We start from the raw sequence: 17,619 nt of genomic DNA, 5'->3' as shown, positions 1-17,619 counted from the left end.
CATTTATGTTGTGTTTTGCATAGTTCCTAGCATATTGTAACTGCTCAAAAAATGGCAGTTCTGGTTGTTTTTTAAGAACCATGCTTATTTATGCATTTCTCAAGGTTTAATACTGCCTTACAAGCGTAGTTAGCTTGTGTCCTCTGAAAAATATTCTCCCAGACCAGCAAACGTCATTCTTTTCCACACCCCTTCCAGAGCACCAACTGAGTACCAGATATTGTGTAGTGAAAAGGGGCAGTGAGCATTGTGGTGTGAAAGCTCAGCTGGAAAATGGGAGAGTGCAGCCTTGGGTTGGAGGCCACTAGGGCATGAAAACCCTGGCTGGTTCAATTGGCATGAAATATTTTTTGACTTAAACCCCATCCTTGGAATGTGCCCATCTGCCATGGTGGCAGGTCACAGCATACCTAACCAGGGCAGCATTGATCAGAACAAGGCAGCACCTTTGGGCGTCAGTGACAGCAAAAGCCCCAGGTTGTGTCTCATAAGCTGCGGAGTCACAACGCCAGACCAGGAATAGGACGTGATACCATCTTCCACTTCCCTGGGCCACATCTAGAAGGGAGGCAGGGCAGTGGCACCTTGGGGATGGGGAGTGGATTCCTACCTTTGCTCTGTGCTCCTGCTTGACCTTGGCTGAGTAATTTCATTCCTTCTGGGCACTGTATTTTCATCTATAAAATGGGAATAAGCATTGATTCCTATCTTACAGGGTTGTTTTGAGGATTAAATGAGATTAGGACTATTGAGCAGTCACCATAATATTTAACAAATGGGAACTTTGATCATTATCATTACGAGTAATAATAATGACTGTCACCAGCTCTTACCTAGCATGAGCTACCCCATGTAGCTTACTTGTGGGTCCAAATGCATACGTATATTTATTACATTTAAAATTCATACAGTTTTTTTCAGACCCAAATAGTGTATAGATTCCCCTTAAAGGAAATAAATATTATGAAGCTTTAGTGTCGACTAATCAATGATTTTGATGTTGTTTAAATATGCACAGACATATTTAACTCTTTTTTTATTTATATGTTCTATAGTCATACATCTTTAATTCTTTATGTTTATTGTTCTTTCCCAACTCCGAACACAAAACAAATGAGCAAGACACAAATACAGGTGTAAAATAAATAAAAGGCAAATCGACCACGTTCATTTTGTCATAGAGGATGCTGGTTTATTGTGGTAGCGTCCTGTGCACCGCGTGGAGGCTGTGGTACTCGCCAATCTGTAGGGAGTCTTGCTGCATCTCGCCTGGGTTATTTTGGGGCTTGGATCTCCCACCACATTTCTCTATTTAAAGTAGTGTACAGGAAAATCTCCTTGTGTTCAGTTGGCACAAATGCCTCATTTCCATATCATCCTGCCCCCTTCTTTCCTCAGTAACCTCTGACATTTAGCATAGCATGACCTACCTGTAAAGCGATTGCAGACACAAACACAGGCTCAGAATCCTGTGGCAGGACCCCTTTATAACGTGGTCATTCAGATAATCTGAAAAGTTCTTGCATCCCATTTAAAAGGCATTATCATCTAAATGAAGAGACCAGACACCGATTCTCATAAAAAACATATCTAAGGATTTTCTGCAGACCAGACACTGGTTTGAGAGACAGTGACTCATATACTGACTGGATCTCCAAAGTATTTGAAGCAGTCTTCAAAATTAAACACAATATAAAAAAGAGAAATAGGCAAGACCAAGGACCTGGACAGGAGTGTGAAAGAGGCTAAGAACCAAATTTGTCACCGAGCTACCTGGCAGCAAGGGCCAAAGGTGAAATATACCAATGTTCGCTCGTTCCTTTTGTCAAATAAAAGAAAGCACTCAAGTTCTCTGAAGCGACAGACTTTTCCTGCCATAGAATTCAAGGAGTATTTATTACATGAATCCTTTATAGATGACACTTTGAAGAACCAGATACACACAGAATGTCTTTTACAATCATTTCTCCAGAGTTTCTCTAGACTTTGTACAAGCTGAGAGGATATTATGAAATTTTAAAGCAGTGAGGATGCTATTGGCATCTGAATAATACTTTACACTGGGGAGGATGCTTGGGGTTTTCTGAGTACCTTCGCTCAAGCATTATTATTTGAGTCTCAGGACAGCAAAGGTGGCATTATCTTCAAAGGGGGAAGTGGTCCAAGAGGGATCTACATGTTCAAGTGGGAAGGTCTGAGACCACCCCACTCTGTCAGGTGGATAAGAGCAATACTTACGTCTGAGTGGGCATTTCCTTTAAGGAAACTTTTAATCTGCTGAAGTGCTTGGACCCTGGCCCTACTGGGACTCTGCCTTCTCCATAGTGCATTGTGGAAGAGGCCACTGTGGCTTGTCAATCAGCGCCACCAGAATAACCCTGCAGAATGAATGACATCCTGCTCGACTTCCTGAAATGAGTGAGCTGCTGGTGGCTATCCAAGGTGACTAAATGAATAGACCTACTGGAAGGAATTGTTTATTCTGTATGGCCTGTCTGAATGCTGGGAAATATCTGCCAAGTGCCGCACTATTAGCATCAATCTCATTTGTGTCAAGCTGGGCTCTTGGGCAAAATTATTAGCTAATAGATCGCATTGGTTTTGTGCCTATTTAAAAAAAATGATTAGCTAATAGATTCAGTTGCTACTTTTTCTGTTACCCTACCCCCATTATCAAAGAAATGCTTTCTCGCTATAGAAAATACTAACATACATAAAATGGTAGAAGGAAGGAGGGAGAGAGGAAAGAAGCATGCAGAATCCAGCCGCACATTTTCTTCTGACTTTTAAAAATGCATTTCTTATGTAATTGAAATCCTGCAGCATCTGAGATGTAATTTTATATCCTGCTTTTCTGCTTAGCATGCCGTAAGCTTTTACCCACGTCACTTAGAACTCTTTGAAAATAATGTTTTTAATAGTCCTTTTTTTTTTGAAACGGAGTCTCACTCTGTCTCCTAGGCTGGAGTGCAGCCGGTGATCTTGGCTCACTGCAAGCTCCGCCTCCTGGGTCCACACCATTCTCCTGCCTCAGCCTCCCGAGTAGCTGGGACTACAGGCGCCCGCCACCACGCCTGGCTAATTTTTTGTATTTTTAGTAGAGACGGGGTTTCATTGTGTCAGCCAGGATGGTCTCAATCTCCTGACCTCGTGCTCCGCCCACCTTGGCCTCCCAAAGTGCTGGGATTACAGGCGTGAGCTGCTGCGCCTGGCCTTAATAGTCTTTTAGGTTGTTTTCAGTTTTTTCACTGATGCAAAACCTCTTGGTTCAGAATCTTTATTTTGGACTTTTATTTTCCTCCTTAAGAGAGACTTCTGGAAATAGAATTATATGGCAAAAACTGTGAACATTTTAAAGGCCTTCTCTTTCTCTGGATGTGAACACGTGGCTTTCCAGAAAGATCGCAGTTTGTACTTCCCTCAGCAGCTAGGGAGTATCTGTCCTCCAGTCACCTTTACACAGCGCACTGTTTAAAGTTTAAAGTGTATTGAGTGTACTTCACAGCAGTTTCTAATTTGAGAAGGTAAAATAGCAAGACAGCATTGTATTTTCATTTGCGTTCTCATGATGACTAGTGAGAATGAATGATATTTGTTTGAATAGGGAGGTAATTTGTATTCCTTCTTTTATGAATTGTCTTTTTATTGGTCTTGGGGTATTTTTAAAGAGATTTCGTGACATCTTCATATATTAAGAAGATTAACCCCTTGTCATTTTTACTTCAAAATTTTAAACTGTTGTGATTTGCCTTTTTTTTTTTTTTTTTTTTTTGTGATGGAATCTCGCTCTGTTGCTCAGGCTGGGGTGCAGTAGTGTGATCTTGGCTCACTGCAACCTCTGCCTCCTGGGTTCAAGTGATTCTCCTGCCTCAGCCTCCTGAGAAGCTGGGATTACGGGCACATGCCACCATGCCCGTCTAATTTTTGTATTTTTAGTAGAGACGGGGTTTAACCATGTTGGCCAGGCTGGTCTTGAACTCCTGACCTCAGGTGATCCATCTGCCTCAGCCTCCCAAAGTGTTGGGATTACAGGTATGAGCCACCGCACTCAGTCTGCCATTGGTTTCTTTGTTGAGGTATAATTCACATACCATCAGTTGATCCGTTTAAAGTGTACAATTCAGTGTTTTTTCGTATATTCACATATTTGTGCAAAATTCACCATAATCAATTTTAGAGTATTTTCAATCAATTTTAGAATATTTTCATCACCTCAGAAAGAAATTTCATACCTCTTAGCTATTGTCCCACAATCCTGCCACTCTCCCCAGCCCAAAGCAACCACTAATCTACTTTCCGTCTCTATAGATTTGCCTGTCCCATACATATCATATACTTGAAATCATATAATCTGTGGTCTTTTATGACTATCTTCTTTCACTTAGCATAATGTTTTCAAGATTCATCCGTGCTGTAGCATGTATCAGTGCATCATTCATCTTTATTTATTTATCTACTTAATTTATTTATTTATTGAGACAGCGTTTCCCTCTTGTTGCCCAGGCTGGAGTGCAGTGGTGCCATCTTGGCTCACTGCAACCTCTGCCTCCTGGGTTCAAGTGATTCTCCTGCCTCAGCCTCTTGAGTAGCTGAGATTACAGGCGCCCACCACCATGCCCAGCTAATTTTTTGCATTTTTAGTAGAGACGGGGTTTCACCATGTTGGCCAGGCTGGTCTCGAACTCCTGACGTCAGGTGATCCACCCGCCTCGGCCTCCCAAAATGCAGTAATTACAGGTGTGAGCCACTGTCCTGGCCTTATTTATCTATTATAATAAGAAAGTGTGCCTCTATTTATATAAAACAATGTGTTGTGTTGACATGTATTTCTCTTTATTGCTGAGTAATGTTCCATTATATGGACATACCTCATTTTGTTTATCTGTTCATCAGCTGATGGACATTTGGGTTGTTTCCACCTTTTGGCTATTAGGAATGATGCTGCTGCAGCATTTTGATTTTAGTTTTTTGTTTGTTTACTAAAATTTTAAATTCATGTTATCGAGTCTTGCTCATTTAGATTGTGATTTTTTTATTTGTTTGATTAACAAATCTTTTCCCAAATCACTAGTAAAATGTTCACACATATTTTCTTTTTAATTTTTAAAATTTGTTTATTTTTATTTTGCATTTTAACTTCTAATCCATCTAAGTTTCATTTTGGAGTTATAAGAATTAGGAAGAATTGGGCTGGGCGCCGTGGCTCAAGCTTGTAATCCCAGCACTTTGGGAGGCCAAGGCGGGCGGATCACGAGGTCAGGAGATCGAGACCATCCTGGCTAACATGGTGAAATCCCGTCTCTACTAAAAATACAAAAAAAAAAAAAAAAAAATTAGCCAGGCGTGGTGGCAGGTGCCTGTAGTCCCAGCTACTCTGGAGGCTGAAGCAGGAGAATGGCGTGAACCCGGGAGGTGGAGCTTGAAGTGAGCTGAGATTGTGCCACTGCACTCCAGCCTGAGCGACAGAGTAAGACTCCGTCTCAAGAAGAAAAAAAAAAAAAGAATTAGGAAGAATCTAAATAATACCCCTCACTTACCCCTCTCCCTCATAGATAATATTTTCCGGCACCATCTGCTGAATTATCTGTCTCATTAGCCATTTCATTTAGTTTGTACTGATTGATCTTTCTCCTTCCTTCTTTCTTTCTTTCTTTCTTTCTTTCTTTCTTTCTTTCTTTCTTTCTTTCTTTCTTTCTTTCTTTCTTTCTCTCTCTCTCTCTCTCTCTCTCTCCTTCCTTCCCTCCTTCCTTCCTTCCTTCCTTCTTTTCCTTCCTTTCCTTCCTTCCCTTCCCTTCCCTTTCTTCTCTTTCTTTTCTTTCTTTTCTCTCTTTCTCTCTCTCTCTCTCTCTCTCTCTCTCTCTCTCTCTCTCTCTCTCTCTCTCTCTCTCTCTCTCTCTCTCTCTCTCTCTCTCTCGCTTGCTTGACAGTGTCTCACTCTGTCACCCAGCCTGGAGTGCAGTGGCATGATCTGCAACCTCTACCTCCTGGTCTCAAGCAATCATCCCACCTCAGCCTCCCGAGTAGCTGGGACTGCAGGCACATGCCACCATGCCTGGCTAATATTTTTGAATAGACTTTATATTTTAGAGCAGTTTTAGGTTCACCGCAAAATTAAGTGGAAAGCATGCAAAGTTCCATGTCCGCTCTGCTGCCCCTACGTACACACAGCCTCCTCCCACCCCCATTAACATCCAGCACCAGAGTGGCACATTTGTTACCACTGATGAATCTACAGATTGATGCATCATTATCTCTCACCCAAAGGCTGTAGCTTATATTAGGATTCACCTAGTGTTGTATATTTTATTGGTTTGGACAAACGTCTAATAACATGCACCCACCAGTATAGTATCGTACAGAGTAGTTTCACTGCCCTCAAAAGCCTCTGTGCTCTGCCTATTCATTGTTTCTTTCCTCCTAACCACTGGCAACCACCGATCCATAGTTTTCCCTTTTCCAAAATGTCATATAGTTGGAATCATACAGTGTGTTTTCAGATTGACTTTTTTTTTTTTTAAAGACGGAATTTTGCTCGTTTCCCAGGCTGAAGTACAGTGGTGCAATTTGGCTCACTGCAATCTTCACCTCTCAGGTTCATGTGATTCTCCTGCCTCAGCCTCCTGAGAGGCTAATTTTTGTATTAGCTTCATGGCCAGCTAATTTTTGTATTTTTAGTAGAAACAAGGTTTCGCCACATTGGCCAGGCTGGTCTCGAACTCCTGTCCTCAGGTGATCCGCCTACCTTGGCCTCCCAAAGTGCTGGGATTTACAGGGATGAGCCACCGTGCCTGGCTCAGATTGACTTCTTTCACTTAGTAATATGCATTCAGGTTTTCTCCATGGCATTTCAGGGCTTGCCAGCTCATTTCTTTTTGGTGCTGAATAGTACTATATTGTCTGGGTGTACCACACTTTGTCCATTCACCTACTGAAGGACATCTTGGTCACTTCCAAGTTTTGGCTGTTATGAACAAAGCTGCTATAAACATTTGTGTGCAGATTTTTGTGTGACTGTAAGTTTTCAGTTCTTTTTGGTAAATACTGAGGAGCACAATTGCTGGATTGTTTAGTAAGCTTGTGTTTAGTTTTGTAAGTCTGTCTTCCAAAGTGGCTGTACTATTTTGCATTCCTACCAGCAAAGGAGAAGAACCTCGGCAAAGGATGCAAGTTCTTGTTGCTCCACTTCCTTCCCAGCATTTGGTGGTGTCAGTGTTCTCGATTCTGGCCATTCTCATAGATGTGTAGTGCCATTTCATTGCTGTTTCAATTTGCATTTCCCTGATGACATCTGATGTGGACCATCTTCTCAAGATACACAGATGGCTTCTTTGCCATCCATGTGTCTTATTTGGTGAAGTGTCTGTTCAGGTCTTTTGCCCTTTTTAAAAATCAGGCTTTTTGTTTTCTGCTTGTTGAGTTTTAAGAGTTCTTTGTATATTTTGGGTACAAGTCTTTTATTAGATACGTCTTTTGCAAATATTTTCTCCCAGATGACGGCTAATCTCTGCATTCTCTTGACAATGTCTTAGAACAGATCTGTACTGGTTTTTAATGCTTTTTTAAATCCCATATTAAGTGTTTATGGGAATGAAGCCTTAATTCTGGACTATCTCTTGTATTTAATTGCTCTGTCCATTCTGTTTTTAAATAGCTTTAATATAAAACAGGACAATCCTTTATTATGTTTTAAAACGTTACTAGAAGACATAATACCTATATAAATGGAGGTTTCCAGGGTAGGAAAAATTAGTATTATAAAGAAGAACATTGTCCCAAATAAGATTTTAAATTCAATTGAAAGAAGGTTGTGTGGCTTTTACTCTAAATATTATTTTAAAACTGAGGAGAGTTTTTTCATGGTTATTACTTTTTTTCATGGTTATTGATTTAGTCAGGTTTTTTACTTCTTTAAAGACAATTTTGATACTTTATATTTTTCTATTAAAATTGCATTAAGATTTTCTTTTCTTTTTTTTTTTTTTTTTTGTATAGACAGGGTTTTACGATGTTGCCCAGGCTGGTCTCGAACTCCTGGACTTAAGTGATCCTCCCACCTCAGCCTCCCAAAGTGCTGGGATTACAGGCATGAGCTACCACACCTGGCTGCATTGAGATTTTCAAAGCACAGAGTTCTCACTTTAATATGAATTCTTACCATAGACTTTTCACTTCAATGTGTTTCTTAAAATTTCTTAAAATATGTGTAGTTACCATTCCTTTCTCATTTGACTAATTTATACTTTCTCCATTCTTTTCTAAGTTATATTTACTAGAGCTTTGACTCTTTGGCCAGAAGACTAGTGGGCCAGTAATTTGGGAGAAATAAAGGATTTTTCTTTATTGAACCAATGGTAGACTGCACTGTGGGTCCATCCCAAAGAGGTTATACCTGTGTGATATATTAGAATAGGTAATTGGAAAGAGGTTGAGCCATTCCAGCCACTGTGGCCACTCAGGATAGTATCTAAACAATTCTAGAGCGAGAAATAGTTCCAAGGAGCTTCTTTCTGTTTTAAGTAACTGACTGAATGTTTCAAGTCCTTGGGATTATTTTCTCATCCCAGAAGAACCTCAGAAATACTTTTTAAAATGGCATGTCCAGGAATCTAATAATAATTAACTGACACTTCATAAAATCCTTAAGAAGACGACTATGAATTGTCCCTGATCTTTTTGGCTTTTTCCATTACAAGCTCCTGTGCTGGGTGAGGGCTCCTTGGGTGGCACGTATAGCTCTGTCCAGGGTGATGGGCCCTGGCTGTTTTAGAAGTGATCAGTCAAGGAGAGATGGGTGTGAGGAAGGGCATATCCAGCAGAGAAAATGGCAGCCTACGGTGTTAGCTTTTGCAGGGAGTGAGGGGAGAGCCAGAAGGATTAGAAAGGAGAGTTGGAGGAGACTGATGGTTCTGATGCCCAGCTAAAAACCATATTGCCTTGCTTAGAACACTCTGGGTCCTTTGCTCTACGTCTTAACACTCGATTCTCCCTGACGTACAGACAAAGACAAAGACCTGGCAGCATTCAAAGAGGCCTTCTCAAGTAGCATGTCTTGGGAAAAATCATGGAGGGGGAATAGTGGCAAGAGTACACGCCTCTTTGCCCGTTGCTCCCTAGGGCAGCCCATAGACATTCAGCACTCAGACGCCAGGCTCTGGGACGGCACCTCCACTCTAGGCTACTGAGATTTTAAGCTGCATGGCTAGGGAAGAAGTCCCGGCCCCTCCACTGGCCTGAGCAGGCCAGGCGTCAGTGCCTTATAGTTACAGCAATAGGATACAGTGGTACTGTGGCCCTGTAGCCCTGCCCCCACCTCGGCCTTATGGTTGTGGAAGCACAGCCTCTTCCTAGCATGACCTGGGGTCTAGGGTGAAAGCCTGTGGTTACAGCTTTCTAGGGTGCCTATCAGCAGCTGATTCGTAACCCTAGCATTCTACCAGGACAGTTGCCAAAAACTCTGCAGAGGCCAATTTTCTTCCAGTAAACCAGGCTGCAGGAATCAGCCAAAGTAACCCTTGCCTCTCACCTCCTCTGTCCTTTTAGATGATGGACTCTCTGAAGGCAGGGTTAGAGTATGATTCATCCTCGGGTTCCCTCAAGTACCTAACACATTTGGCTGGTTGTATCAGTGGTTAAGGAATGAATAAGAGCAAGCCCAAAAAATAAACTGGTGAAACTTCTCTCAACCATTCTTTTTTTTTTTTTTTTTTTTTTTGAAACGGAGTTTCGCTCTTGTTACCCAGGCTGGAATGCAGTGGTGCAATCTGGGCTCACTGCACCCTCCACCTCCCAGGTTTAAGCGATTCTCCTGCCTCAGTCTCCCAAGTAGCTGGGATTACAGGCATGCGCCACCACACCTGGCTAATTTTGTATTTTTAGTAGAGACGGGGTTTCACCATGTTGACCAGGCTGGTCTCGAACTCCTGACCTCAGGTGATCCACCTACCTTGACCTCCCAAAGTGCTGGGATTACAGGCATGAGCCACTGCGCCCAGCCCTCTCAACCATTCTTAACCATTTTGGGATTCTGTCCCTCTTTGGCGACCTGATGAATGCTTTGATCTATCTCCAGAAAAGTGCAGGCAAATACATACACATGTGCATGCATGTGCACACACACACACAATCTTGCACACAGCCTCACAGGTAGGTCTATCAAAGAACAGATTCTGGTTAAGAGCCCCTACCTTAGAGCTCTGGCAGGTTCTCAGCAGCGTCTTATTCTGTGCCAATACCCCACACATTTTCTCACTCCTGCTCACCAGCCCTGACTCTGTGCATGCTCTAATCTTTCCATAGTACAGGTGTTGCCTGTGGAGCCTGGTTAGATTTGTCTAAAGTTTGTTGAAGATGATTGCTTTTCACTTTTGCTTCCAGAGGGGATACATTGGCTAGCCATAACCTGGAGACATAGTGGCTTTCTGGACAGTGCAGGTTTTACTTGATGTTCCAAGAATGACCTTTAAGTGGGCAGTCTGTACTTGAACCCACCTAAGGGGAAATGGCCTTCCTTCTTTCCTCACTCCTCTTCATCCCTGCAGGAAGTCTGCAGGTAAAGCTACCGGAAACCCATTGGTTAAGACTAAACCTGCGGCGTCACACTTTCTGGCTTTCCCCTCCACCATTGTCATCCTTCTTACTGTCATCCTGCCCTGTGGCCTGCATGCTTGTTGGCTTTTCTTCATTAGGTCCCCTTTCATGATTTCCTGAGTCGGTCCCTTCTGCTTGTATTGGTTTGACATTCAGAGCCGTTTCCTATTTTGCAATATTTGGGGCTCTCATGGGGTGGAACGTGTCCACCAGTTCTCCTTCCTGCCGTTCCCATTCAGCGGTGTCCTCTATTCTGTAGATTCTGGCTGTGACTCAGTCACTGACACGGAGCCTGAGGACGAGAAGGTTGTTTCCTACTCGAAGCAGCAGAGCCTGCCGACGGTGACTTCGCCTGGGAACCTGATGGTGGTGCAGCCGGACCGCATTCGCTGTGGGGTAGGCACTGCTGGGGGCCTGGTAGCTGGATGTCAGCACTTGGGCTTTTCAAATGCATGCATTTACTGCAGTAAAGAGAGTGGGCTTTCCTGTTGCACCTCGGTATAATTGCAACCTTCCTTTGGGATTTCTTTTGGGTACCCTGTTACCTGGGCCCTGGAGACACCCAGTTCCCCTGAGTAAGAGAGAGACTAGCCCAGGGAGATGTGTGTCATCAGTCTAAGACTTCTGTTCTATGAATCAGTAATAACATAGAGCACCTAGGAGACGGTCTGACAGGAGCATTCCAGATACTAACGCTAACCCTAGTGTTAGAGACCTGTGTCTGTTCCTGGTAGCCTGGTGCTGGGAGGAAGGAAATGCTTGTTGGACATCTGACAGCTTGCTTCTCCAACGCTGGCCACTGCCATGGCCCAAGGAAGTGCCTTGAAGCTTGATGGCTAAAACCCATTGGCCAATATTGCTTTTTAAAAGGATCAGATCAATGCCATACATCATATGACTAGCATTTTCAGGGGTGGGGCATACATTACAGATGACTTGAGTATGAGGGTTCTACTGATGAGCCACTGCCATTTGAATCCTACCCTAGTACTGATGGTTTTTCATTATTTTTCCTTTCCTAATTAAAAACGTGTGGCATTTATGATAGTTCAGAGCAGCAGAATGCTTCCTTTATGGATACAAGCTCTTTGCTAAGCTGGCTTTGTGGGCTCCTTGAGGCGAGAGGGCGTGGGAGCCTTGGCAGTGGGCAGCACTGGCTTCCTCACCCTTGTGGGTGGTTTTGTGTAGGCTGAGGCCATGAGGCATTGGGCAAGCACTTCCTACATGGGGTTGCCAACTGTTTCTTTGGGCCAGATTTAACTGATAGACATTGTATTTGTCTGTTTTCATGCTGCTGATAAAGACATACCTGAGACTGGGCAATTTACAAAAGAAAGAGGTTTAACTGGACTTCTGTGCCTCATGGCTGGGGAGGCCTCACAATCATAGCAGAAGGCGAGGAAGAGCAAAGGCATGTCTTACATGGATGGCAGCAGGCAAAGAGAGAGATAACTTGTGCAGGGGAACACCTCTTCATAAAACCATCAGAGCTCGTGAATCTCATTCACTATCATGAGAACAGCACAGGAAAGACCCACCCCCATAATTCAATCACCTCCCACCAGGTTCCTCTCACGTGGGAACTGTGGGAGTTACAATTCAAGATGAGATTTGGGTGGGGACACAGCCAAACCATATCAGACATGTTTGGTTTGGACTGCACAGTGTTTATTTATTTATTTTTTGAGACAGAGTCTCTCTCTGTTATCCAGGCTGGAGTGCAGTGGTGAGATCTCAGCTCACTGCAACCTCTGCTTCCCAGATTGAAGTAATTTTTGTGCCTCAGCCTCCCAGGTAGCTGGGATTACAGGCACACACTACCATGCCCAGCTAATTTTTTTTTTTTTGTATTTTTAGTAGAGAGAGGTTTCACCATGTTGGCCTGGTTGGCCTCAAACTCCTGGCCTCAAGTGATCCATTCACCTCAGCCCCGCAAAATGCAGGGATTACAGACATGTGTCAACATGCCTGGCCTAGATTACATAGTATTTTAAAAGTTAGGCATTGGCTGGGTGCAATGGCTCGCACCTGTAATCCCAAGACTTTGGGAGGCTGAAGCGGGTGGATCCCTTTAGCTCAGGAGTTTGAGACCAACCTGGGCAACATGGTGAGACTCCCATCTTTATTTTTATATTTTATTTTTAAAAATTATTTTTTAAAGTTAGGCATAAAAATCTGTGTTTTCAGCTTCCTTTGAATCAGAACCTGGTCATATTAGGCCTGAGACGACTGGCGGGGGCTGAGCAACCCTGTACATGGGCCGTGCATCCCCCAGTTGGCGGGTCCCCACAATCCCTGTTCTTTATACTCAGCCTGTCTTATTCCTTACCTTACTGGCCATGCCTTTGTGGACATTTCCATTTGAAATCTTCCCATGCCACTTCCTGCCTTCCCCATGCCCCTCTGGTCACGCTGTTGGGTGCCCATGGGTAAAGGTGGGTTGGAACCAAAGCATTATCTCCTTCACTTTCCTCCATGATTTTTCCAGGCTTTCGTTCCTTCTCCTGTCTTGACTGCCTGCTATCCCAGGATTCTTGTTGCTAATTTCAGGCTTCTGGATCCTGGGGAGAGGGGAAGGGGCAGGCCGGGGTTGGGTCCTGACTGTCAGTAGGAGAGACACACATTCTCATTGGCTCCTCATGCTCCCTGGCAGAAGGTGTAGGTGGGACATGGCTGGGCCTGCAGCAGGAGGGATGACCACCACAGTACATGTGTGTGCAGCCTCAGCAGCCCCAGGAGCCAGGATCACCCCCACATCACCTGTCATAAAGTCCAAGCTTGCCACACTCTCTCATGACCCTTGTCATGAAGGGCTAATCTGAAGACTTTATAGCATAGTCTTAGGAGGAACACTTGGGTATTTGCTATGGCCAGGAATCTCTCCTTTCCCCGTGTTTTTTGGAGAGTCTGCCCTCACCAGTTCAGACTGAAAGGCTCATTCCCCCACGTAACCAGCACAGCAGAGTCATTCCATTTGGCAGGCTTGGTGTGAGATCTTAAAGCAAGCTAAAAGAGCAATTCGAGGTGCTCGATGGTTTGGGAAAATTAATCCCCTGAGAAGTTCTTTTTGCCCAATGGTAAAATCCAGGACTGCATGAAGAGCAGAACCCAGGGGGGCTTCTCTCAGGCTGCAAGGTGCATGGCGTCTTGTTGTGATGCAGACTCTGCCTCAGTGGGGCCAGGAGGGGCCTGAGATTTTGCATTTCTAACAAGCTTCCAAGGGATGCCAACGCTGCTGCTCCCTTGGCTCCACCTTGAGTAGCAAGACTGGTCTAGAGCAGGGCTTCTCAAGCTATCTGTGGCAAAGAATTTCTAAAAAGATGTCCAATTCTGAAATGGACCAATGATTTCATTAAAAACAATGCAACAGAAATGCTATCCAAAATGAAATAAAAAGACATATAAATGGCCAGGCACAGTGGCTCACACCTGTAATCCCGGCATTTTGGGAGGCCAAGGCAGACAGATCACCTGAGGTCAGGAGTTCGAGACCAGCCTGGTCAACATGGTGAAACCCTATCTCTACTAAACATACAAAAAGTAGCTGGGCGTAGTGGCAGGTGCTTGTAGTCTCAGCTACTAGGGAGGCCGAGGCATGAGAATCGCTTGAACCTGGGAAGATGGAGGTTGCAGTGAGCCGAGGTCGCACCACTGCACTGCAGCCTGGGTGACAGAGTGAAGCTCTGTCTCAAAAAAAAAGCCTATAAAGTGTCAGCCTTAAGTTTTTTGTTTTGTTTTGTTTTTTATGTCTTTTTTTGAGACAGAGCCTTGCTCTGTTGCCCAAGCTGGAGTGCAGTGGCACGATCTTGACTCACTGCAACCTCTGCCTCCCGGGTTCAAGTGATTCTCCTGTCTGAGCCTCCTGAGTAGCTAGGACTACAGGCACCCACCAGAACTCCTGGCTAATTTTTGTATTTTTAGTAGAGGCGGGGTCTCACCATGTTAGCCAGGCTGATCTCAAACTCCTGACCTCGTGATCCGCCCCCCTCGGCCTCCTAAAGCGTTGAGATTACAGGCGTGAGCCACCGTGCCCGGCCAAGTTTTACTATTATTATTATTGTTATTGTTATTATTATTATCAGCTTCAACAGACATAAAATGACTCCATCCAATTGCTATAAATATGTACTCTTGGTTTTTGTGACTTGTCTCGTTAGGACTGGTAGCAAACAGTTCACTGCCCAGCACTGGACCACTGAGTCCACCCTCTCCCCAAGGACCCTCACTAGGTAGAGCTGGGGCAAGAGAGCTGGGGAGACCCTCGGGCCCAACACCCTATGGGGATCTGAGAGGAGAGGGGACAATGACTGGCCTCCCATTTCAGGCAGAAACCACTGTCTACGTTATTGTGAGATGTAAGTTGGATGACAGGGTGGTGACGGAAGCAGAGTTTTCTCCTGAGGATTCTCCCTCTGTAAGGATGGAAGCCAAGCTGGAGAATGAGTACACCGTTTCCGTGAAAGCTCCCAGTAAGTAGTCCCCTGTGAATGTGATGCCATAGGGCTTCATTGCTTATTTGCTATGCTGTCACCAATGCCAGGTATTATCATTTTAAATATGTTTGCTACTTAGATATTTTGTTTTTTGTTGTTTGTGTTTTGTTTTTTGTTTTTTTTGAGATGGAGTCTTGCTCTGTCACCCAGGCTGGAGTGCAGTGGTGCCATCTCGGCTCACTGCAGGCTCCGCCTCCCGGGTTCACGCCATTCTCCTGCCTCAGCCTCCTGAGTAGCTGGGACCACAGGCACCTGCCACCATACCCGGCTAATTTTTTGTATTTTTAATAGAGCCAGGGTTTCACCATGTTAGCCAGGATGGTCTCAATCTCCTATCCTAGTGATCTGCCCGCTTCAGCCTCCCAAAGTGCTGGATTGGAGGCGTGAGCCACTGCGCCTGGCTACTTTGATATTTTTTAAAGAGTGGTCCATTGTTTTCCTATGCATTTCTTTGATTACTAGTGTGGGTGAATATTTTTCCATGGTCTCTATTGTCGCATTTCCTCTTTGGTAAATCTCTGTGGTTGGTGTTATTTTTAATTTTCTCTTTCCCCCTCAAAACCCCTTCCTGTGGTATAGCATCCCGCCCGAGGGAGAGCGCGTAGTCATGACAGCAGCTCATGACTTGCAGTGAGCTAATGCAGTGGCCCCAATGTGGCAGAAACACAGTTTCACCTCCCATGATTTTTTCCCTCCTTCTGTGACCACTGGCCTTTGTGTAAAGTGCCTTAAACCCGAATTTTCTTCCTATGCATTGAGGCACTGGGCCTACAGTAGTGAGTAAAAAGATGAAAATTTTTGAAAATTAAGTTGCAAACCCAATGAGGATAAATTGCTGTGGCCCAGAGCCCTGCCATGTGCTGGTTTACTCACCTGCTACCTCCACCCTTTCCCTCACTCCCGCCCCGGCTCACCTCCAAGATCTTTCTTCCAGCCCCCAATTAGTGTCCTCACTGCTTAGATGGAGTGTGTATATCCACAGCCACTTTTTCCCGGATGCTTGTTTTTCCTGAGAATTTTGATAGCGTCTTTTCTTCTGTTCAGACCTTTCATCTGGGAACGTTTCTCTGAAGATATATTCTGGGGACTTAGTGGTGTGTGAAACTGTTATCAGCTATTATACTGACATGGAAGAAATTGGGAATTTATTGTCCAATGCCGCAAATCCTGTAGAATTCATGTGTCAGGTAAGGATATTGCAAGCCTGAGCTTTCTGGGCATGTAATTTCTGCTCATGGCTTATCAGTCTTGAATCTGTGGGATGGAAGAGAGCTGGATTTCAGATCTGACCATCTTCACTTTTGTATTCAGGCCTTTAAAATTGTGCCCTACAACACAGAGACCCTTGATAAACTGCTAACCGAATCCCTGAAGAACAATATCCCTGCAAGTGGACTGCACCTCTTTGGAATCAACCAGCTGGAAGAAGAAGATATGATGACAAGTAAGTCGACAGTCAAACCTCAGGAAACCAATGTGGGCTGATTCCAGCCTGCTGGTTTTAGCATCCCATCAACATATGCCTTTACCTTCTGCTATAACTCTTCTGGGTCCCTTCTCTATAACCTATCCTGTGGTAAGGACTCATTCTTGACTGGGCCTCATTCTTCTAAATTGCAAATCTGAATACTTTACCCCCTTCTCAAAACACATGTGGTGGCTTACGGAGGAGTAGGAATTGAGTCATTTTAAATCGGTTTGGCGTAAGCTAATGGAGCTTGTAATGATTATTCCTCATAGGGATAGTGTGAGGAACAGATAAGCTAAGTACTGTCAGGGGAGGTTCCCATTTGCCTTCTAGATAAAATCCAAACTGCTTAACCTGTAAACAAGCGCTCATCTCTCTCCACACTCCCTCTTGTCTTTTCTATGCTTTGATCTGCAGGAGGTATGAGCTTTTTTCACCTGTCTTTTGCCACTTAGACTCATGGAAAGACAGTCCTTCCTCCCTGCCTTGGTTGCTGTTTACCTGGCTAACTTCTCTTACTTCCCTGTAGCAGCTTAGGTAGCACTTCCCCTAGAAGGCCTTCTCCAGACCTCCAATAGGTTCCATTCACCTGCTTTGGCACCCCCCGACCACCAGCACGTTGTTTGCCATTGACCTAGCACTCCTCAGCTGTGTCTGTCTTCTTTGCTAGGTTGTCTGCTCAGTGAGAGCTAGAACTGTTCCTGGGCAGCTGGCTCTTTGTAGGCTCTAAACAAGTACTTGTTTAATGGGGGAGGAGCAGCCTCTTGTGCACGTGTGACATGCTGGGAGCTGGGAGAGTCACACCCCTTGCACAGGGATGGTGCTTGGTGTGACCGGATGCCTATTGTAGTGTTTCGGTGGACACTACCATTCCTTCATGCTGTGGTTGCACTACACAAATGGGACCCAAGTCTCTGGTTACCTTCTGCCTATGGTCCATCCTTCTACAGTCTAAGAGAACCATAAGGATGAGGTTACATGACCTTCAAGGCCTTCTCCTGGGGGATTCTCTTTCGTATTGCCTCTCCCCATCTTCCTACTATGGAATGTTCTTGCAGCACTTTTGTAGAT

The 17,619-nt window shown here is 44.4% G+C and overlaps 2 protein-coding genes across 5 annotated transcripts in view; one reads left to right on the top strand and one right to left on the bottom strand.

Moving 5' to 3' along the window:
* The window catches only part of PGAM1 (phosphoglycerate mutase 1), a 1,080,404-nt gene that overhangs the window by 804,272 nt on the left and 258,513 nt on the right, over positions 1-17,619 (bottom strand). The gene's annotated exons all lie outside the window — the stretch shown is intronic.
* PIK3AP1 (phosphoinositide-3-kinase adaptor protein 1) overlaps positions 1-17,619 on the top strand; it is a 127,842-nt gene that overhangs the window by 51,699 nt on the left and 58,524 nt on the right. For all 4 annotated transcript variants that reach the window (XM_050802880.1, XM_050802882.1, XM_050802879.1 and 1 more), the window contains 4 exons: positions 10,847-10,983; positions 14,912-15,056; positions 16,125-16,267; positions 16,392-16,524. In XM_050802880.1, coding sequence (XP_050658837.1) covers positions 10,847-10,983; positions 14,912-15,056; positions 16,125-16,267; positions 16,392-16,524 — 558 coding nt within the window. The remainder of the gene's footprint in view (positions 1-10,846; positions 10,984-14,911; positions 15,057-16,124; positions 16,268-16,391; positions 16,525-17,619) is intronic.

This window comes from Macaca thibetana, chromosome 9, assembly GCF_024542745.1.
Source record: "Macaca thibetana thibetana isolate TM-01 chromosome 9, ASM2454274v1, whole genome shotgun sequence".
Taxonomy (NCBI): domain Eukaryota; kingdom Metazoa; phylum Chordata; class Mammalia; order Primates; family Cercopithecidae; genus Macaca; species Macaca thibetana.
The sequence above is the reverse complement of the archived record's forward strand: the minus strand, read 5'-3'. Positions and strand labels throughout refer to the sequence as shown.